At 49.0% G+C, this 23,280-nt stretch overlaps 1 protein-coding gene across 2 annotated transcripts in view; it reads left to right on the plus strand.

The window, feature by feature from the left end:
• The window catches only part of UBASH3B (ubiquitin associated and SH3 domain containing B), a 141,671-nt gene continuing 119,237 nt past the window's right edge, over nt 847–23,280 (plus strand). The window contains exon 1 of one of the 2 annotated variants that reach the window (XM_005667439.3): nt 847–1,447. In XM_005667439.3, coding sequence (XP_005667496.1) covers nt 1,396–1,447 — 52 coding nt within the window. In that variant the 5' untranslated portion in view covers nt 847–1,395. The remainder of the gene's footprint in view (nt 1,448–23,280) is intronic. The other variant, XM_003129945.4, reaches the window with a different exon arrangement.

Raw genomic sequence — 23,280 nt, forward strand, 5'->3', positions numbered from 1 at the left:
AGCTAGGGTTTACTCTGTGCCTTTTTCATTATACCAGGTTGGGCCCTTTTTCCCAACTAAGGACTGTGAGCTTGTCTCAAATGAAAGAGCTTTTGGCATTCTCTAAGCCAGCTTCATGGTGTGGGGCAATGGGGAGCGGGATGACTAAGACTTCCACCTTCTTTGAGGCAGGTATAGTTTTGGCCAACCTAGGATACAACTTACTTATCGGTCACTGCTGAGCAGTAATGATCTAGTCATTCTTTGTATTCCTGTATGAACAGGGATACTCACTCCCTATTGAAAATGAGCCCATTCCCTTCTGAACACCTCATAATCAGAAAGTGTCGTTTCTCTGTTCCTCCTCTCTCAGCCCTCCTTCCACTTTCTACTTCCTTCCTCTCCTCCTCCTTCCTCGCCTGTCCTCTCCCTCCTCCCCTCTCCCCTTCCCGGGGCTGAGAGGTCTCACTCTTTACCCTGAAGTCACTATGTAGGTCATGGAAAACAAGGAAGGTCTTCAGTGTGGCCCTTTGGCCCGCTGATGAGAATTTGGTCTTCAAAGGCCCTAACAATCCTTTGGGTCTTGCAGGGTCTTTGGGAAGCAAAACTTTTTATCTGGGCCTTAAGGGTCTGGTCCATTAACGTCATCATCAGTTCACCCAGCTTCCATCAATAACGCCATTAAGTACCATAGGAAACTTGAAATGGGTCGATCTCGTGTCTTGAGGCCCAGCTGTCCCTCATTGGAAGCCATGGAGAAGCTGGGGCGCCGAGAGTGACTTTCCAGAACCAGTCAACGTACACAGGCAGCCCACTGGTTGGAATCTTCGCTCAGAAGCACCTGAACGCTGCAGCGTGTGCCCAGCCTGGAGTAGCCACGGGCCGCGCTGCCCCTTTAAGAGAGGGGCGGGGCCCCCGTACAGGCGAGGCAGGGCCAGCCCACAAGGCTCCTTTTCCTTTTTGATCCATTCAAAAATTACTCATTGCAAATTCCCGGACTGCTAGGAGAGGAGAAGGAAGGGGGCGGAGGAGAGAGGGCTGCTGCGGGCGCCGTGCAGGGGGCACCCGGGGCCGAAGTGGCTGACGGCCGGTCCGGCAGAAACCGCTCGCGGGCCGTTCTGGCTCCGGCGGCCTCACCAGGAAGCGTCAGTCTCCACACTGGGGGAAGCTCCGAGCGCCGCCTCCTCTGCCGCCGCCGCCTGCCCGGCTCCGGGTCCCCGAGCCCCCTCCCCTGCTCCAGGCCGGCCCCCCGCCCTACCGGACGATCCGGCTCGGTCGCCTTCCTGGGCGATGGCTGGCCGCTGAGCATGGCTCAGTACGGCCACCCCAGCCCGCTCGGCATGGCTGCGAGAGAGGAGCTGTACAGCAAAGTCACCCCGCGGAGGAACCGCCAGCAGCGCCCCGGCACCATCAAGCATGGATCGGCGCTGGACGTGCTCCTGTCCATGGGGTTCCCCCGAGCCCGCGCGTAAGTGGCCGGGCTCGCAGCCCCGGCGACCCCTCCCGCTCCACGCGGCCGGCCCTCGGCTTCGCTCCGGCTCGCCTCCCGGCGCCTGACCGGCGGGCGGCGCGCTCCCCGCTGCCCACGACCTGTTGGGGGCAGGCTGGGCGCGCAGGCGGCCCGGGACTCGGCTTCTCCGGGAGGGGGTGCAGGGGAGGGCGCCGCGCTTGAGCGCTGGGCTTGGGGCTCGCTTGAATTGCCTACGGAGAAGCGTGTCTAAAGGCGTGGGATGCCTACGGGCGAGGGCACCGGGTTCGTGTCCCGGGTTCCTTGCTCGGCGCCTGGCCTCCGCGGGTGGGGCTAAGCCTATCTCTCGAGGACTCCTGGAGGTTCCAGCGCCGATTCCCCGGGGAGACGGGGCCCCACAGAGGATTCGGGTACCCTGTCGATCCAACGGCCGGGCTGACTTGGAATCCTCTGATGGCTGGGAAAGGGCAAGGGACGGCGGGGCAGGGAGGCCGGCGCTCCCACCGCAGCGGCTTCCAGCTCCGGATGTCGCTCTCGGGTTCTGTCTCCCACCGGAGTAGGAGGAGCGGGAGCGTGGGGGTTGCTGCGTGTTCATTGATAGGGAGGTTGGAATGAGAAGGGGAAGCAATTCCCCCAGGAGACCTGGGTTCTCGTCAGTGGTGACGGCAGTGCAGAAATCTGTGGGTGCCTGAGAGTAAGGAGGGGGAGCCGTCCTCCCTCATTCGTCTTCTTCCTGGAGGGTGGGGTCGGGAAGGGCAGAGCGTGCAGGTGGCTGCCCCAGCAGCTTGCTGGGAAGAGGCCTAGTCGCCAGCACGAGGCAGCGGGGCAGGGGGAGTCTTCGGAAGCTGGCCACCCCAGACCTTGGGGCGGGCACCGTGCCTGGGAAGGAGCCAAGACCCGGTGGCCATGCCCTTCTTCCTTGGTTAATTCCTCGCGTGCAGATTTCTTAGGCGGAGACACAATGCCTGGGATCCTGTGGGGCACTGCTTCTTTGAATGACATCACCTGAAAGGGAGTTAGGCAAACTTTACCAGAAAGGGCTAACTTGATGATAAGTTTTCTCCCCTCCTTTTTCAGGTGATAACTTTAGGCTTCCCTTACCTGGCCTCTGGGCAAACCTTTTTTTCCTTACTAACTTGGCTGAAACCTTTTAGTCAGCGATGACCCCTGATTTTATCATTCCATCCAGCCTGCTAGGACACGTTGGAGTGGCCTTGGAAGGCCATAAAAATGGACTGACATTTCTGCCTCCCACACTAACTTCCGAGCACTGGGGCTCCAGTTCCTGATGCCAGAGCCACAGGGAGAAGAGGTGGAGGGCTCTGTTAGGGGTGTGCCAGGCGTGGAAGCTGCAAGTTAGGTCCCTCGTGTGATGCTGGTGCACAGCTGTCCTTAAGAGGAGGTGAGGGCCGGTCAGGCTGTGGGGCAAGGCTGAAGAATTAGCACAGTCCCTGGCATCTGGTCCTTGTGCAATGAGGCCAGGGTTAAGGACCTAAATTGCTTAATTAATGGAAGAAATCCTTAACTGAATTATTCAGGCTGTTAATGTTTGCTTTTCAAAGTGACTTTAGCAGGACATTTTCTTTCCTGCACGGGGTCCAGGAGGCCTTGTCCATGTCTTGACAGAGATTAGGAGGATGGTTTAATTTTGGCTAGTTCGATCCCTGAGACCTCAGAATGTCTAGGATTTGAGTACTTACTATATACTGTTCTAAGCACTTTATCCTTAGCATCCATTTTATCCTCCCAGCAACCCAGTGAGAAAGGTAATTATATGCCCATCTTATTAATTGGGAAACAGAGATTTAGAGAGGTTACAGAACTTGTTCTGGGTTACAACAGTGAGTAGCGAATCTGGGATTCAAACCCAGGCCATAGGTCTGCCACACTCAGGCCTCACATCCCAGACCAGGAAGTAATGGGTTAATGTGGCTGACATCCTTAGAGCAATGCCGGGAGTGGCTGATCTTGAAGCATTGGCTACTGTATTAGTTTCTGTGGCTCTTGTAACAAATTACCACAATCCAGGTGGTTTAAAACAGAAATTTATTCTCTCACAGTTCTGGAGGCCCAAAGCCCTAAGTGGGCATCATCCGGAGGTTCTAGAAGAGCTATTCCAGCTCGTGGTGGCTGCTGGCATTCTTTGGCTTGTGGCTGCACCCTCCAGTCTCTATGTATCCGTCGCACTGCTTCCTCTTCCTTCTGTATCAAATCTCCGTCTGCCTCTTTGCTAGGAAGACACTGCGATAGCATTTAGAGCCTCCCCAAATAAGTCAGGAAAAATTTCCCATCCCAAGATTCTTAACTTAATCACATTTACAAAACCCTTTTTTTTTTTAGCCCTAAGATAGTGTTCGCAGACTCCAGGAATTAGGGCATGAATATTTTAGGGGAAGCCACGATTCTGGCTGTCACAGCTACTGTTATTACTAGCATTGCTTCTCTTTACTGAAGAGGTGACAGAGTGGGTCATGATGAAACAGCCTGGGGAGGGGGTGGGTTTGCTCTTAAGTCCCCCCAAAGTCTCTGCCCCGGAGGGTCAGATCTCTTGGTGGTCAGTCCCTCTAATCCACTGCATGCCTAGGCTGGCATCTCTTCTACTTCAGCCCAGAGGGGCCAACAGGGTCTGCCTTCCTCTTAGCAACTTAATCAGTAAGAAGAGAGACCTGTCCCTGGGGCCCCTTGAGATCTCAGAGAGCAGACTTTTCATTTTGGAGAGCTGCAGAGAAAGAGAGCTCAGGCATCAGGCTTAGCTTCTGAGAAGCCTCTTCCTTAGGCTTAAGCCCGGAGGAAGGAGCCCGAGGAAACAGAAAGTGGGAGAGAGCAGTGGTGGCTTCTGGGGTTCAGCAAGGCTGGGCAGTGATGCTTTAAGCAGAGATGAGACGGAGGTCTGAAACCTGGCCCTTTGGAGAGGGTGGTGGTGGCCAAGGCTGACAGCTCTGGTTTCCCCTCTGGCTGTAACTACATCTGGTGTTGTACCACTGCAAGAAGGGCCCTTCCACTGGGCTCTGGGTGGGCCCCAGGGATCCCCAATGCCAACAAGACCCAAGTCTCATTCCAGCCTGAGTTCTGCTCTGGTCTTGGATAAGTCACTTGAGCCCTCAGGGCCCAGCTGGCTCCCTCTGAGGGGGAAACAGGATTAATTAGTGCGGGCTTGTTAAGTGGCTCACAGCTACTGGGGGAGAGGAGTGCTGAGCAAGCAGGGTGACCTCGGGGTATGGGGTACATTCCTCTAGCTCATTACACCCTGAAACTGTGCTTGGTTTTTTTCCATCCCACCCTATGACCTTTGGTCCAACTTAGATGCTGCTGTAGAACCTGCCATGTGGAGAAGGAGTGAAAAGTGGCTGTTTCTGTGGTGTGTGTGCATGTGTGCGCACAAGCACAAGGCAAGGAGGTGTCAGGGAGGCCTCAGGAAGGAAGCTTTCAAGGGGCCAAAATGGCCTATCCCTTCCTTTTTCTTTCTAGGCCCTTCGTTTTTCCCTTTTCCCAAAGTTCTAAAAATAAAGGCCCAGCTTTGTCAAGACTGAGTGAGGTTGGTCGGAAAGAAAAGGAAGAGTTTGTGTGCCGGGCAAGGCCTGGAGCCAAGAGGGGGCTAAATGAGTCACCCAAGAAGGCGGACAAGTTCTGATGGAATGTTGCTTGATTTTTCCTGCCCCCACCGCTGGCCTCTGGTTTTGGGGGGCAGTGAGGTTCTTTCCCTTCTCTCCTCTGCAGCGGGAGGCCAACTGTGGGAGCAGTCACTGAAAATTGAGTTTGAGGAGGCCCCGCTGATAGAACTCTAGCCTATTTGTTTTAGTTCCGTTTGTTTGAGGCTGCCTGTGGCTAGCCCTGTGTCTCTAGCAAATGTTCTCAAAAGTTTCCTAAGGGTTGAGAAAGATAATCTTAACAAAAGGACACAATGACAGGGGTGTGGTGCCCTGGGTCCCAGTCCAGCTTCTGACACTTGATGCATTTAGGTCTTCGGTTGACCCCCTTTCCCTCCGTAACCTGATCAGCTTCTGTGCATGGCAGTACCTGTCCTGCGTTATCAGGCTTTGTGAAGACAGAATGAGCTTATGCATGGGCAGGAAGGGGCATAGAAAAGTTAAAAATTAAATCTGGACACAAGGTGGAGATGATTATGGTTTTATTGTGTTGGGTTGAAGGAAAAGGAAGGAGGTGAGATGGTGGTTGAGGTCTCCAGCAAGGATTTATATGTGCTCTTAGGTTGTTCATATTTGAACAAAGCCTAGCTGAAGAGTAGGACTGTGGCTCAAGAGCTGGAATAAGCGCCTTTGACTTGGCTTTGGACAGTCAGCTGCGTTAGCTATGCCTCACTGCCCAAAGAGAAAAGCAGCTCAGGGCGGGCGACACAAGGAATTGAGAGGCATCTTGCAGAGCCCATGAATTAAAGTATCCGGTGTCTCTGGCCTTCTCCAGCTTACCTAGTGGTTGATGTTAGATGCCCTGAGAGTATCCGGTTAACTCAGCCTCTCTGAATCATGGCTGATTCTGGGAGGGGGCTGAGGTTGCTTTCCCAGAGACCTTGGGCGGAAAGGGGAGACAAACTGGGACCCACCTGGAGTGAAGGGATCCTCTAGGTGGACAGGGCAAGGAAGTCTCTAACCCACCCACCCTGACCATGTGGCCATGTGATACTCCTTTACGTTCGCGTGTTATTTTGAGGGTGAAAAATTGCTCTCGAGGGCACTAAATCTCCCTCTTGATCAGCACATCAGTTCTCTGAGATAAAGCACATGACAAAAGCATCATTTTAAAGATGAGAAGACTTGGAGTTCCTGTGGTGGCTCAGTGGGTTAAGAGCCCGCTAGTATCCATGAGGATGTGGGTTCAATCCCTGGCCTCAATCCGTGTGTGAAGGATCTGGTGTTATGGTGAGCTGTGGTATAGGTCAAGGATGTGGCTTGCATCTGGCATTGCTGTGGCTGTGTCATAGGCCAGCAGCTGCAGCTCCACTTTGACCCCTAGTCTGAGAACTTCCATGTGCCATGGGTGCGGCCCTAAAAAATAAGAAATAATAAAAGAAAAATGATGAGGAGACTTGAGCCTTGGAGGAGCTCAAGGTCTTGCCCTACGTGGGGCCATGTTGCCATGATAACCTTGGATTAAAACTGCAAGTCCAGGGAACTTTCCAGGCTACCTGGAGTACCTGGCTCAAAAGGAAAGACATTCTTTTTGAACTTTATTGAGGTATAATTTCTGTACAATAAGCTAAACCTAGTTAAAGGTTGATCGGTTTGAAAAATGAATGTTCCTGTGGAATCACCATGGTAAGGCAGCACGTGTCCATCGCTCCTGTGAGTTTCCTGTGCCCCCCCAACCGCCGCCCCATGCAGTCGGTTCCTTCTCCACCCCCACCCCTGGGCAGCCACCCATCTGCTTTGTGTCACTAGAGATCAGCTCGCATTTCCGAGACTTGCATCAAGGCAGAATCCTACAACGCATACTCCTATGCCTGCCTGGCTTCTTTCCTAATATTTCTGAGACTCATCCGTGTTGCGTGGAACAGTACTTTGTCTTCTTTTCCTGCTGAGTAGATCTCGATGTATTCGGATGTGCTAGTACCGTTAATTATAACTCCTTGTGCACCACGTCTGTGAAAATTCCCTGGTATTTCCTGATACTACCCGAGATTCTTAGACCCCTTGTGTGGTTACAAAGCAGATTTATATACATAATCACTATGAAGTTTCAGATATTGATCATGTCAACAGGTTCAGAGATTAAGTGCCCCAGAGAGTGAAGAGCATCCTGCCTCATGGCAGTTTTGTGGTTTTTGTTACTACCCCACCCTCAGCCGCCTCAAATTCTAACTGCTTGTCATGGAGTGGACAAGACTGCTCAGAACTTCAGGCTTTGCTTTTCAGAGAGGCAAGAAGCTTAGGGAATCCTGGGTCTCCTGCCAGCTCTGCTGCTGCAGATGACAGTGGTGGCGCAGCCCAGCGCCACCCCCATCCTAGCAGGCATCTGGTATGTTTGTGTGAGGGGGTGTTCCTCACTTTTGGGCAGCCAGGAACCAAAGAGACTGAGCCACCCTCTGCCTGACACACAGATGTCTAACTCCTGGCAGCCGTTGGGACGGCATGGGTTTGAGTCCCAGCTCTGCCTCTTCCCAGCTGGTGATCTTGGGCAAGTTGCTGATTACCCTAAGCCTCACTTCTCCTGTTTGTACCACGCTGACAATGTCAACTGAAAAAAAGAAAAAAAGAAAAAAAAAGGGCATGACCCCAGAGTGGAGAATTTGGTTTTATTTGGGAGAACTGCTGAGGACTCACACCTGGGAGGTGGGCTCTCAGGTCCCTCTGAGCAGCTGTTCCAAAGAGGTGTGGGTGCAGCCAGGATAGATGTGAGTTTTGCCACAAAAACCAGGTAGTCCAAACAGCAAAAGATTACTGCTAATTACAGAAAATCAGACATCTCAAGTTAACGAGCTTTTCTATATATGGGAAAATGCAAGTGTCTGGGCTCACTGAAATCATTCCTTTGACAAGGACCTTAGCCATCTAGGGCCAGTATCCTGCTTTTCTCCCAACCTGAGTCCCTGCAGGTGCACCCCCGGGGGCGGCTGCAGAGGCTGTCAGCTTGATGGGCTCAACATCCTTTGTGTAAGAATAAGGCAGGCGACATTCTTTGTCTGCAGCAATAACATACTTGGCTTAGTTTTGAGGGTTAAGAGTACTTACGGGTGCAGAACAGTCGGGGGATGCCTGTAATCCCTCTGTCAAGAGGGAGGTGTGATTTCATTCCTCACAACTCCCTTTGTCCTGGGGTTCCTGGGTTGCCCCCCAGCTCTCTGCTCCTCATTGAGTCCTGGTCATGAAGTAGTGAGTGTGGAGTAGAGACGGACGGCATCCTCCACAGTGCTTGGGTCCTGTTCTCCTGCATCTCACCTCGGCAAGGTGCCCCAGGGGAAGCAGCCCCATGCAGAGCCAGGGCCACCCACACTGCCGACACTACTAAATGGCCAGGCTGGGGATTTGAAGGAGTGCCATATGGTTGTCCTCTGATTCGTCTCAAATGATATCAGACGCCAGCCCTGGGGAGGAAAAAAAAAAGAAAAAAAAAAGGCACATTGAAGAATGGCTCCTGTACTGTAACGGGCACAGTCCCAGGCAGGACAGAGTTGCTGTTGAGAGAAGAGATGCTGTGGTCCCCTTAGGACTGAAAGCCCTTGTCGTCTTCCTTTTTTTCTTTTTTTTTTTTTTTTTTTCTTTTTGCCATTTTCTTGGGCCACTCCCGTGGCATATGGAGGTTCCCAGGCTAGGGGTCTAGTCGGAGCTGTAGCCACTGGCCTACGCCAGAGCCACAGCAACACAGGATCCGAGCCGCATCTGCAACCTACACCACAGCTCACGGCAACGCCAGATCCTTAACCCACTGAGCAAGGCCAGGGCTCGAACCCACAACCTCATGGTTCCTAGTCGGATTCGTTAACCACTGAGCCACGACGGGAACTCCAGAAAGCCCTTGTCTTCTTCATTGAAGTTGCTCTAGGTGCCACTGGGAGTTTTCCCAGAGTCTCGGGGGAGGATCTCTGGGTTTTCTCTTCCCTGGAGGATGGATGGATGGATGTAGCAGTGGCCTAAGTCCTCTGGACCATTCTGCCAAGAGCACAGGCTCTGATAGGCAATGTCCTCCCTTGTTGGTCCATCTCACTAACATCCCCTTTCCCTGGTGACTTTGCTGTCATGTTCTTTGCCACCTGCTACTTAAAAGGATGAGGCTTATGGTGAAGTGCCTCAGATGAACATCCAGAAATTGTCTGAGCTCCTACTGTGTGCACCATATCCTGTTAAATACTGTGCAGTTCGAGGGAGGAAAAGATGAATGTCAAGTTCCACCACCTGGTGCTCTGAAATCAGCCACTCGCTTGATCTGGCCGCATATCCTCCACGGTGACTCTCTGAGGAGCAGGTGTGCTTTTCTCAGCCTGAGTGAATAATTCTAGTCTACAGGGTTTGGCTCACACCCTGCAGGGAGCCCAGGGGTGGTGTGTAGTGAAAGCAAACCGGTGTTTCTTTCAGACCTTAGCTTTGGGCTCTCAGTCTGCTCTCACTTGTTGGCTGGACTCTTCTCCAGCCTTCTCCTTCCCTGGGCCTCAGTGTTCCCATCTGTAAAAGGAGTTGAAGTCAACCACTTCTGGGGTCCCAGTTCTGTTTTTTGTTTAGTACAAGGGATGTTTTCACTGCTTCATGTGTGCTTTTCTGTTCCCGAGTGTTTGGCTTTTCTGTTTTTGTTTTTGTTGTGTTTTATTTTCCCCAGTGCTGGATGGTCAAATTCTCCTCCTTTTAAAGAAAACTCTTGAGGACTATTGATATTCTAAAGAGTAAATAAACAGAAAGAAAGAAAGATATGAGGCAATTACAACGGTGGGGAGTCATCTAACTAGCATGCATTAGTATAATTTTCAAATTGGTACATAATGTGCTTTCTTGCCAAATAGAACCAAAATGCTGGTTAAAGGAGCGAGGAGGTTGATGCCTTGAGCCCAGACCCTGGGGGCAATAAATTGCTCCTTGGCACCTTTTTAATTAAAGGGACATCTCCCCTTCTGCGGAGTCACCAGCTGTTTGTGTAACAATTCCCATTGTGTTCCATTGCCCCAGTGGAAGCATAAACGTTCTTGTACATAAAAAAACAGTGGCAATGAACTCCACCAGGACCAGCTATTGCCACACACAGTGGGAAGCTGAGAGAAAAACCACTATCGCAGCTCACAGCCGCCCAGAGAACATCAAGGGGAAGCTGACAGCACAGATGGCCAGAGGCAGCCAAATGTTTCAGATTTCTGTTCAGGTTTTGCTGGATAAACCTTCTTTCTCCATGAATCAGGTAGCAGGATTGTTGAGAATCCTACTTCCGTGTTGATGGCGCCGCATTCAGAAGTATTTACTGTGAGCATTTGCTCTCTAAATGTTTATTCTCTTATCTTGGGCAGGAAGCACAGAGAGAGAAGGAAAGAAACCTGCCTCCAATGGCTGCTTTTGTGTACAGTCTCTTTAAACACAGACACACACATGCAGAACCACACAGGGTTGCTGGAGTTCTGAACCCATGGCATCTGCTGTCTCATTTTTTTTTTTTTCTTTCTTTCTTTTGGCTGGAAATTGGTAGGAAGGAGGCAGAAAAGGAGTAGTAAGAGATGAGAATGAATGAGGCCAGATTGCTTCCTAGAGGTTATGGAAAATAACACCTTCAGGCAAAGAATGGAAGCAAAGGAAAACCTAGGCACAGAAGCCAGTGAGAAGGTGGTTGTAATAGTCCAGGTGAAAGATGAATGGGATTGGATTTCAAATTCACAAGGGCCACATTCCAGAGAGGTAGGTACACATGCAATTGGCAATGGGGATCTGGAGCTCAGAGGAGTGGTTAGGGCTAGAAATATCGATTTAGGTATTTACGGTTGTAGAAGGCATGGGAGTAGGTGCAATGAAGCAGGCAGAGGGTACCGAAAAGGAAAGAAGCCAACTCCCCAGGGTGGAACTCTGGGGGACCAGCTGGCAGGTAGAGGTAGAGGTGGAGGAGGCTAAGAGAAATGTTTCTAGAGACTAGAAGAGAATCACACGAGAGATGTCCTAGCAGAAGACAGGGAGGACGAGAATTTCACATCCAAGATTCCGATCACCAAAATGCCCTTTAACCTTTGTGTTTCCAAAGTGAATAAGATGGTTGGATGTGGGTGAGATGTTCTCGGAGGAAGATTCCAAAGTCTCTCTGGAGGGTTTCTGGTGATTCTCATCAGCTTCCACAGCATCTGAGGACCGGGCCGCTGAGATCCTGCCTAGATTTTTGACAGCGCTTTCCATGGAGAGCTGCAATCTGCTCTCTGAAACTCAGACTGCTGACTGAGATCTGACTGAATAGACAGATTATCTGGAATCTCTGATCTCTGATGTGAGAATCATCTGCCCTTTAGAATTCCCCCACTGCTAAGTTCCACTTGTCGATTTCACCTCCCCCTCCCCCATCTCTACCTCAGTGCCAATCCCCCAGCCCCATCCCTGTCACATCTGAACTTACTAGTCCTCGTTGGAAACCGGGCTGAGGTCACCTGATTATCCTTGCTGGTGTGACCCTTCAGTTATTTCTTTCCTCAACACATCTTTCCCCATTCTTACTGTGTGCAAATCAACGTGTTCAGTGCTGTGGAAAAAGCATTGAGAAACCTGCTCGGTTCCCCTATTTCACGGCTCAAGAAGCTGAGATCTTACCCTGCCATGTGTTCATTTTCTATCATCTTCTCTCTGCTGTAAGCCCCTGCTGCCATTGCCTCCCCATCAGGAACAGCTCATCAAGGAATGCTGGGCATCTCTGCTCTGTCTATAAAACATCTAGATCCAGGAGGCAGCTGGCAGTCAGGGAGGGGCTGGAGCATCTTCTTCTATGTCCCTAAGGGAAGCTTTTCTCCAGTCTCCTGTCACTGCACGTCGTTCTGCATGCTTGGGTCTGTCTGCACTCACCAGCAGCGACCTGGAGACGAGTGAGGTTGTGTGGAATATGAATGGATGGTGGGTTTATTGGGTGGTTGGGAGGGAAATAATAGATGAAAGAAGATGGATGAGGAAATAAGCAGAAGACCTTGGATGGCGGGGGAGGGGGGTACCTGAATCAAGGTGGTTGAGAAAGTATATTTACTCCAAAGAAAGGAAAGTTGTAGTTTACATGGCAGGTTGGAAATTGAATTTCTACAAGTTGGAAGACTCTGAAAATGTAAACACAGAATAGATAGTCTTAAGTTCAGGTGATTTGGTAAGTGGTGGTTCTTCATGAGTTGCCAAAGGATGTGAAGATGAACCATGTCCTGACCACAATACCTTGTGAAAACTGTAGATCACAGAAAGGGTAGATAGACACGAGTGCTCAAGAAATGTTGGTGATTGCTCATAATTGAGACAGGTACTAATAGGTAGTTACGTAATAGCAATCACGTGCTCCTGGCTTGAGAGTCAAGATAGGTTTTGTTTCACAGTGAAGAAGCTCGAGATAGATTCCCGCTCTAGGCTGAGAGTGACTCAAGTGTCTCTGCTGAAATAGGGTCCTACTTGGAAAATACCTGCAGAGGTGGCATCTCAGAGTGTCCAGTTGCGACTGCTAGTAGAGTTCTTCTAGTACAACTCCCATTTTTACAGAATGTCACATGAGACGAGCAAATGAGATGACTTTTTTAAGACCAACACCTGGGCTGTGACAGAAGCAGACCTGAGCCTTCTGACTCCCAGTCTGATCACAGTTTCCTTTTTCTAGCCCAGGCTCCTTCCCAGAGTCCAGGCTGTCCAAGAAACAGATTTCTAACAAGGCTTTGGCTCTGTTTTCTGGAGGAATGGACGGGTTTGTGGTCTGGATTAGCCTCTTCGTATATTTTCTTTCTTTTTTTTCCCTGTCCCTTTTGTTTCTCTCCTTCTTCCTGACATTTGTTTGCATCTCAACCCACTGAAGTTGAAGTTCATTTGTTGACAGGCCAGTAGGAATGGTTACCTCTGGGAAGCAGGGTGGTGGGTGGGTGAGGAAGTGTCACATCAGCCATAGAGTGGGTAGTACAGGCGATCCATTGTTCTCTCCATCACCCACCCATGAGGTGTAGTCTTCTCTGGGAGGAAAGAAAATTGGCTTTAGAGGCAAGAGATCTGCTTCCAGTTCTGGATCTGTCACTTCCTGAGGATGCGGTTTTGATCGGGCTATTTTTATAGGTGGATGAATCAAAATAAGGCAATGTATATAAATGTGGTAAAAGCCACAGAAAGTCAAGCATATGTAAAGTGATGCTCCTGTTTGTTATCAATGATTGGGTCCTAGTACTTTGAGGATTTCCCAGAAAGTTGGTGTCCTGGTGATTTTGTGTGGTGTTTGGTGGGCTGTTCTAATCGTCCCTAACTCCGCAGTTCCGGAGAGGCTGCTTCTATCACAGTGGGGAACACGAGGAACCTTTTGAGAGGCCAGTTCCATCGAAGTGAACACTTCCTTCTGGAAGCACCACTTTTCACTTCACCGTTTTTGGGAAGTAGGGACATGAGTCATAATGAGTTAGAAAGTGGCCTTTATGAAAATAAAAGGTTTTGTGAAATACAGCTCATGTGACCAAAAGCATGTGGAGTAGTTTCCTACTGCTGCCTTAACAAGTTTCAGCAGCTTAAAACAACACAAATCTATTCCCTTCAAGTTTGGAAATCAGAAGTCCAAAATGGGAAGTATGGACTAAAATCAAGATGTCAATAAAGATGTGTTCTGCCTGGAGGCTGTAGGCGAGAACTTGTTGCTTTGATGTCTCCAGCTTCAAGGGTGCACCTGCATTCCTTGGCTAGTGGCCCCTTCCTCCATCTTCAAAATGCATCACTCTAATTTCTTCTTCTTCTTCTTCTTTTTTTTTTTTTAGGGCCACACCCATGGCATATGGAGATTCCCAGGCTATGGGTCAAATCGAAGCTACAGCTGCCAGCCTATGCCAGAGCCACAGCAATGCAGGATCCAAGCTGTGTCTATGACCTACATCACAGCTCATAGCAATACTAGATTCTTAACCCACTGAGCAAGGCCAGGGATTAAACCCGCAACCCCATGGTTCCTAGTCGGATTCATTTCTACTGCACCACGATGGGAATGCCCAACTTCTTCCATCATCACATCTCCTATCTATCTTCTCTTCCCTCTCTCTTTCCCTTACAAAGACTCCTGTCATTGCATCTCTTCAATTCAAGATCCATGGCTTAATCATATCTATAAAGTCCCTTTTGCCATGTAAGGTCACATATTCATAGGTTCTGGGGCATCTTTGGGGGCTGTTCCTCTGTCTACCATGGCATGTGTGTGGAAGAACTTTGTGTGTCTCCTTAGTTCACAGTAGTTTTTATAGAATAGAAATCTCCTAGGCTTTCATCCGCATTGCCTATTGTTTACTCCTCAGTTGTGTCTTACCACTCTCACCATTCCCAGACCAGGCACCACAGAGTTATAGCTAGTCTTAGCTGAGTGCCAACTGGGTGGAGACGTTAAAAAAAAATTTTTTTTAAGTATAGTTGACTTATGATGTTCTGTCAATTTCTGCTATACGGCAAAGGGACCCAGTCATACATCTATATACACATACATTTTTTTCTCATATTATTATCATGTGCTATCACCAGTGATTGGATATAGTTCGCTGTGCTATACAGTAGGACCTCATTACTTATATATTCTAAATGTAATAGTTTGCAGCTACTAACCCCAAACTCCCAGTGAGACAATATTTTAAACATTTTACCTGTAGATTATTTTGTTTATTCCTTATAACAGCCACATGCCATAGGAGCTATTATTATCCCAATTTAACAGATGAGAAAACTGAGGCACAGGGATTTTTTTTTTTTTTTTTTTGGCTTTTTAGGGCTGCACCCACGGTATATGGAAATGCCCAGGCTAGGGGTCGAATCAGAGCCACAGCTGCCAGCCTACATCACAGCCACAGCAATGCAGCCACATCTGTGACCTGTACCACAGCTCATGGCAACACTGGATCTTAACCCACTGAGCGAGGCCAGGGATTGAAACTGCATCCTCATGGATACTAGTTGGATTTGTTTCCAGTGCATCACAGTGGGAACTCCTGGGATTTTTTTTTTTTTTTTTAAGTTGCCCCCAATCATGCAACTAGCTAGTGGTAGAACTAAGATGAAAACTCCTGGCAGGAGTTCCCGTCGTGGCTCAGTGGTTAACGAACCTGACTAGTAACCATGAGGTTGCGGGTTCCATCCCTGGCCTCGCTCAGTGGGTTAAGGATCTGAGCTGTGGTGTAGGTTGCAGACGCGGCTAGATCCTGCATTGCTGTGGCTGTGGTGTAGGCTGGTGGCTATAGCTCTGATTAGACCCCTAGTGTGTGGGAACCTCCATAAGCCGCCGGTGCTAGAAAATACAAAAACAAACAAACAAACAAAAAAAACCTCCAGGCAGTCTGACTCAGTGTGAGTTCTTAACAAGTACCTGCAGTATTGACATGTAGCTGGTGTTCAGTAAATTTGGATGAATTGCAGAAGGACACTTAAGGTCTAAAAAACAATGTGATGTCCCTGGATTATACAGAACTGGGGTCAAGAGGGCAACTTGGCTTGCCGGTTGGTTTGGTCTGTTATTGGGCCCCTACCAACTGCAGTGTGAACGTGTTTGGCTGTCCAGAGATGTGATCTGGAATTGCAGTGATGTTATCACCCTTTTTGAAAGCACACATGCATGCATGTGTGTGTGCTACCCATCTTGGTTGCAAACTATGAGAAGATAGGCCTAGGATTGCTCTCAGGAGTTAGTAGAATCCCTGCCAGCCACCTCTCCCATCCTCCACTGGCTACTGCAAATTGAGCCTCTTCAGTTGGAACAGGAAGCATGCTCTTATTCCTGTGACCTTGATAAGGGTTCCTGAAACAGACTGCGTTGTGCTTTGCCCAGTACTTGAGTTTGTGGTCAGATGCTCAACAAATGCTCAACAAATGTTCAAAATTCCTATTGTGCTTTGAACAAGTTGCTAAACCCCTCTAAGCCTCAGTTTTCTCATCTGTTAAATGAGGATAAGGTATTTGCCTCAAGGGATTGTTCTAATGATTAAATGAGATAGTACATAGAAAAGAGTGCAGAGCCCAGCTCTTAAGTGCATAGTAAACCATACTAGATTCAGTGGGTAGGATTACCAGCCTGGAGTCACAGTGCTGTGTGGGGCTAGCAAGGGGACGCCGAGGGTAAGTTAGTAAGACACATTCTAAATCTTTGGTGAGAGTGCATTTCCAAGTTCACGCCCAACATCTTGAAGACCTGGGGCTAGGAATAGTTTAAATATTATTCATTGCTTTGGATACGTGCTCTGAGGAGGGGCAGGGAAAGGCGGGCAGCTGGCTGAGGAATGAGGAATGGCCCTTTTCCTCAATAGGAATCCAAACCACATCTCTCTTACCTTCCTCCCCAAATCCGCAGAGCTGCTCTCCTGATGGGGAAGAATCTCGGGAGGAGGTTGGCAGGGGGGCCTGTGGGAGTCGGCTTGTAGGTAGGCCCTGAAAAGCAATGGATCCATCAAGATGAGTTTGGTAGGAACCTCAGACTCAGCAACTTTGGGATTGCAGAAAGTGTCTGGAGTTCTCATCTCCCTCCGAATGTGAGATCCCAGGCTCACAACTGGGCTGTTGAAAGAACAGCTGTACCCCTTTGCTCTGGCTGTCTCAGGTGCCCCCAGATCTCCAGATGTCACTTCATCCATCAGGCAGGGAGGCAGCAAGTGGGGTTGTCTTGTTAAGGCTGAGGCAGCCCACCCAGCAGGCCAGTGGGTGGGGCCGCAGGGCAGAGGAAGAGCCACTGGACTCCAGGAAAACCACTTGAGCAAGGTGGCCTGTATCGCGTGTGAGCAGTGAAGGCTTTGGAATGGAATGACTTTCGGGAGACCTCAAGTAAACAAAGAAGGTTGCTGTTTGCTAGGCAGCGGGCTCGGAGAGATGCGAAGGATAAGAGAGGAAATCTCAGTTGAATTTCTCATTTATTTCTCCTTTCCCGCTGATGGAGGCCGGGGAACTTGCCGCTGCTTTTCTGAGTTGACCTGGGAAACCAGAAGGGTGGGGCTGCATCTGCTTAGCCTGAAGAAGTTTTGAAGAACAGGGAAGATGTTTCAGCAGGGCAACAAGTAGATTCTATGAATTCAATGAAAATTTTCCTGAGCAACTTTGTGCCAGGCACCTGGGACTTCTGAGACCCAGTCCCCATCCACAAGGAGCTCCCAAGCTCTCAGGGAGAGACTCAAGCGGTGACTTTGGTACATAGTGTGATGAGATAGCGAAGGAGGGCAGGTCTCTCTCCTCTAATATCCCGAGGGCTGTGTCATGTGAAAAAGGGATGCTTCGTTTAGGGACTACTGTAGGTAGGTGGTTACAGTTGCCCGGGTACTGATTTCAGTTCACCAGAAAAACAACTTTTGGAAAACGGGGGGCCTGGCTCTGTCTCCTGAAGCCATATTTCCTCTCTCGGGTGGTGATTGATGATAACCCAGTTTCCTTATCAGCCTCCTCAGAAGGACTCAAGAGTTCTAGGTTGGAGTGGAGAACAGATCTGAAGTCCCTGGTGGTGAGGCTGGGCCAGCCTAGGAGCTGAGCTCCTCAGGGAAAGATATGGAATCCGAGGGTATCCTTCAAAAGCTTTCAGATGGGGTCTTTCACAGGCCTGATTCTCTCCACAGCTCCAACAGTAAAACAGAAAATCTCTCCTATTTAAATAGCAAGGTGGTGAGTTCCGTTGTGGCTCAGTGGTTAACGGACCTGACTAGCATCCATGAGGACACAGGTTCAATCCCTGGCCTCGCTCAGTGGGTTAAGGATCCAGCGTGGCCGTGAGCTGTGGTGTAGGTCACAGACGGGGCTCGGATCCCGCGTTGCTGTGGCTCTGGCATAGGCCGGTGGCTACAGCTCTTGATTAGACCCCTAGCCTGGAAACCTCCATATGCCGCAGGTGTGGCCCTAAAAAAGAGAAAAAAGAAAAAATAGGAAGGGGGAAAAAATGAAGCTTACAGAAGGGAAATGCATACAAAACTTTAAATAGTATAGCTAGGTGGTCCCAGAAGCGTGAGCGTGAAGATAGAAGCATCTGGAAGGAAGCTCACTGACTTCCCTAGGTATTGAACAGCCAAGACAGAGGAAGGGCTGTTGGTGTCATCCCACAGCAGGGGTGTGGCACCTTCCCTCCGAGCCTACTGTCTTCAGAGTGTCTGGGAGCCGTGTCTCTGGGATTCTCTGAGGATCTGATTCCCAAGCTTTGTCCTTGGAGCAGTCCCAGCAGGGTCGGTTAGAAATGGATGATCCACACACAAGGGCTGAAGGGACCTGCAGTGACCTACTGAGGAGTGGGGAGAGGGCCTCAGAAGGGGGAGCCTTGACGCTCATTGGCTGGGCGAGTAGTACTCATTGAGGTACGCTGGCCACAGGTAAGGCTCAGGGCATGAGATCCCGAGCCATGATGAACACTGTAGGTGAGACAAATGGGCAGACGCTCGGAGAAGCAGCAGCAAGCCAGATATGCAGGGTCCAAGTGAACTCATGTAACCGTGCAGGGGCAGAGCAGCCACCACAAGAAGGAAGAGAAAGAACCGTGAAGCTAGAGAGAAGGGGAATGAGGGTGGCTTTGAGTTTATTAATAGGCTTAGGAGACTGGGGTTTTCAGCAGAGAGAGAAATTGCCTTAGGTCAGTCTTTAATTTCTTGCAATAGAAATTTTAAGAAGCGCTGATGATCTCTCTTCCTGTTGTCATTGCAATTTCTGATGATGGAGAGAATGTATATTGCAACACTTTTTGCTAAAGAATCTAAGGCTATTTCCTTGTTTGGTCCCCTATGCTCTGGAATTGCTTTTTCTGCAGAAGGAGTGTGCTTCTTTAAAACAAAAAGAAGAAGATCATGATAAAGGAGGAAGTACTGTCATGTCCCTTCAGCCTCTCAGCTCACTACTGGATGCCTGCCAATACATTGAAGCATCATTTTAGAGCTGAATGCCAAGGGTTCCGCATGCCTCTCCTCCTTCCACTGATTTTCTGTTCATAGGGCTGTTTTTTGTTTTTGTTTGTTTGTTTGTTTATTTCAACACACATTCTTTTGACCCTGCACCATGTCGGGGTCAAAACAAACACATATAAATAAAGAATGGCTACCTTAGTGCTCCCAGTTTAAAAACAAAGAAGTGATCAAATTAGTGTATGTTGCCCTCTGCTACGGGTCTAGAAATAGCTGTAAATGATGCTTGAGATACCACACAGGAGCAAGGGAAGAGCTCTACTTGGGGTTCCTTAGTTCTTCCAAAGATCTGGATATTGTCAAGGCAATTTATATTAGGTCCTCAAAGGTGCTGGAGGTAAATACTGTTTTCTTAAGAAGGTATTTGTTCAGAGCAGCTTTAGGTTCAGAGTAGAACTGAGAGGAAGGTGCAAAGATCTCTCATATCCCCCCTGCCCCCACACAGGCACAGCCTCTCCCACAATCAGCATCACTCATCAGGGTGGGACATCTGTTACAGGTGAAGAACATACCTGACACACCATAATCCCCCCAAAGCCCAGGGATCCCTCTTGGTGTTGAACATTTTATGGATTTGGAGAAAAGTGTAATGACATATATCCATCATTGTAGTGTCCTATTGATACCGGAAAGATGATACTGGAATCCGGGTTCTTGTTCACGGCAGTCGGACACTGAAGTCCTCGAACACACAGGCAGCAAGCAAGCAAAGTCTTTATTAAAGGAAAGCAGATAGCTCCCAGGGTTGCTGGGAGGGGGGAGAAGAGCCCCCTTTCTTTATTGTCCTATAGGGGTTTTTACTCCTTAAATTTGGGGGCGGTACCAACGTGGGGTCCAGAGAGTTGTGGTCTTCTCCCATTGGTCTTACTCAGTTACCCATATCAGTCCTTGTCCAATAGGGTATTAGGGGTGGAAGTGTCCCGTAAGTCTCATAGTTTCTTTGACCTTTTCTTCCCGTAAACTGAGTCACAGGGGATTAGGGACTCATGTCCCTCTGTGTGTAGGTAACTCCCTATAGTAAACAAGGCCTGTGGGGATGTTACTCCCTGGAGCCCTTAAGCCACAAATGTTAATCAGTGGCCATATCAAAGAATGCATGGAAGCCCATGCTCCTACACTGACGACCTGAGTTAGTATTCTGCCTCACTATGGAGTATTTTCACTGCCCTAAAAATCCTCTGTGCTCCACCTGCTGCCTATTTATCCTTCCCTCTCCTGCAACTCCTGGAAACCACTGATCTTTTATGGCCTCCCTAATTTTGCCTTTTCCCAAATGTCACCTGGTCGGTATCATCCAGTTAGGTAGCCTTTTCAGAAACGCTTCTCTTACTGAGTAATATGTATTTAATGTCCCCACCCCCGTCTTCATGGCTGGATAGCTCATTTCTTTTTAGCACTGAATAATATTCCCTTGTCTGGATGTACCACAGTTTATTTATCCATTCACCTATTAAAGGACATCTCAGTTGCTTCCAATTTTTGCAATTATGAATAAAGCTGCTGTAAACGTCTATATACAGGTTCCTGTGTGGATGTAAGTTTTCAGCTGCTTTGGCTCCGTTCCAAGAGACAGGGTGGTAAATACCATTTTTAATCCTCTTTGTCGTGTGTGCCAGTCACTGGCCTTAGCTCCTTAGAAACACTACGGCACTTTTTGCTGGAAACCTATGCAGTGTTCTTAATAGACCCATTGGCATGAGAAAATGGAAGCTCAGAAAATTATTTAATATGCATTTAAGAGGCAGAGCTGGGTTCCCAACACTAGCTTTTCTGACCCCCACCCCCCACCCCCCACCAAAGGCCTTTTCTTCAGAGAATGAGTCAGGGCACCTCAGTTTCTACTTTACTGGTTTATTTTCGTTCCTGGATCACAGCTTGAAACTTACACACAGAGCTCTCTAGCACCCTGACTGGCAAATAAATGTTACCAGCAACCCAGCCAGCTGTCGTTTCCTGTGTTTATAGACCACATAGCAGGAAAGTGTTCGAAGAGCTGCTCCGAGTGTTGTGTCTGCTTCTCCATGCGCAAGTGTGGATGCCGCTTCTGGGAGGGAGGCTGGTGACGGGATGCTCAGTGCCAGGCGGCAGTTCCCATTTGGTGGGGATTTGGGAAGGAAGGTATACGCCCCTGCGTGAGGTCAGTCTTTGTTCTGTTTGGTCTGACACTACGTGGTCTCAAGAAATCAGCAGACTGTGAGGTCCGAGTTCTAGCCCTAACTCCTCTGTCCATCTGTCTTGTGACTTCGGCTAAGATGTCTATATCTGCTTTGCCCATCTGCACAAGTTAGTTCTCTGAAGTTTCCATGGTCTCTGAGAAGCTGAGCACCGTGTAGTAGATCCGTGGGCCCCCGCGACAAACAGGATGCATTCCTGACCTTCTGAATCCCTGAGATTAGGAGGGGGGTAGATACGGAAGTGGCGGATGGTCCCCAAGCAAAGACATACCACATGCTGCAGCTCTGTTTCCTCCAAGCTTTCAAAGGACCATCCTGGAACTGCACTGCATTTGGAGCTTCTTAATTAGAGACAGATCTTACATTTGTGGTGAACTTCCTATGTGCTGTTTTACTCTTTTCTCAATCCTGAGGGGATTAGTAGGTAGTATTTCCATTTTGTAGACCAGAAGAGCCAGACAGAGCATTTTAAAATGTATCCAACTAAAAAGAAAAGTTTCGAATTCGTAAGGGCAGTACCAATACCCCACAGCTCCTCTGGCTTCAGAGCCATGTCTTTCTAGCTCACCTAACAGCTCTTTGAAGATTTCATTGTAGGTTTCAAGACGTAGCAGATCATTCTTCCTCTATTGAAATGACTTCTGTTTCTTTCACCTGGCCGTGTTTCCAGGTGTCACTATCAATCAGGAGGTGATCACAGTCTGGTTGCTGCCCGTCTTTCTAGTCCCTTCTCTCCCCCTCTGTGACACTCAAGTTCCTGCATTTTCAACACTTTGGGTCTTGCTCAGATTTGTTAATGAATTGACAAATCAGCAAACGCTTTCTTCCTGGCTGCCTTTTCCTCTTAGGTGCAACAGTATAAATTCTTTTCAAGTATGTTCTCCTTTGAGAAAATTCTCAGATCGTATTACCTGTTTCTCATTCCTCCAGCCACCTCTCTAGTCCCATCTGGAATCAGAATGTGTGAGTGTGAGTGTGAGTGTGTGTGTGTGTGCACACGTGCGTTTGTGCTCACATGCTCACCACCACAGTACATTGATATGCCCCAACCCACAACTTTGTTGGAGCACTTTTCTTATTAAATCATCCTAGTTAGGGTCCATCAGTCTCCCAGACTAGACTGTGTCTCCTTGCGGTGATAGTGGCCTGGTTTTTCTATGTCCCAGTGCATCCCAAGGACTCAGTTCATTCATTGTTTTCTTTATTAACATTTGTTATTCCCAGAGTTCCCACATTTGTGGCTCAGTGGGTAAAAAACCAACTAGTATCCCTGAGGGTGCAGGTTGGATCCCTGGCCTGGCTCAGTGGGTTAAAATCCTGAGTTGCCATGAGTGACCTTGGTGTGGGTTGCAGACCTGGCTCAGATCTGGCATTGCTGTGGCTGTGGCATAGGCCAGCAGCTGCAGCTCCAATTCAACTGCTAGTCTGAGAACTTCCATATGCTTCAGGTTTGGCCCTAAAAAGAAAACTTGTTTTAGGAGTTCCTGTCGTGGCTCAGTGGTTAATGAATCTGACTAGGAACCATGAGGTTGCAGGTTCGATCCCTGGCCTTGCTCAGTGGATTAAGGATCCGGCGTTGCCGTGAGCTGTGGTGTAGGTTGCAGAAGCAGCTTGGATCCCATGTTGTTGTGACTGTGGTGTAGGTTGGCAGCAACAGCTCTGATTAGACCCCTAGCCTGGGAACCTCCATATGCCGTGGGAGTGGCCTTAGAAAAGGCAAAAAAGACAAAAAAGATTAAAAAAAAAAAAATTGGCCTTGTGCTGGGTATTAGGGAGACAATGACGAGCAAAACTGACTTGTCCCTGCCTTCCTGAGCTTAGTAAAGTTTCATTGGAGGAAACTGAAATTGATCAATTTTCTCCTTGAAAGAAGGCTACTGTCTTAGTCTGCTCAGGCTGCCTTAAGAAAGTACTGGAGTTCCCTGGTGGCCTAGTGGTTAAGGACTCAGCATTGTCACTGCTGTGGCTCAGGTAACTGTTATGGTGTGGGTTCAATCCCTGGCTCAGGGACTTATGCATCCTGTAGGCATGCCCCCCCCCCCAAAATGTTACCACCTACTGGCCTAGGAGGTACTTAAACTATAGGCATTTATTTTCTCACAGTTAGAAAGCTGGAAGTCCAAGATCAAGGTCTGGCAGGGTTCAGGTTCTGGCAA

This window comes from Sus scrofa, chromosome 9, assembly GCF_000003025.6.
Source record: "Sus scrofa isolate TJ Tabasco breed Duroc chromosome 9, Sscrofa11.1, whole genome shotgun sequence".
Classification (NCBI taxonomy): Eukaryota; Metazoa; Chordata; class Mammalia; order Artiodactyla; family Suidae; genus Sus; species Sus scrofa.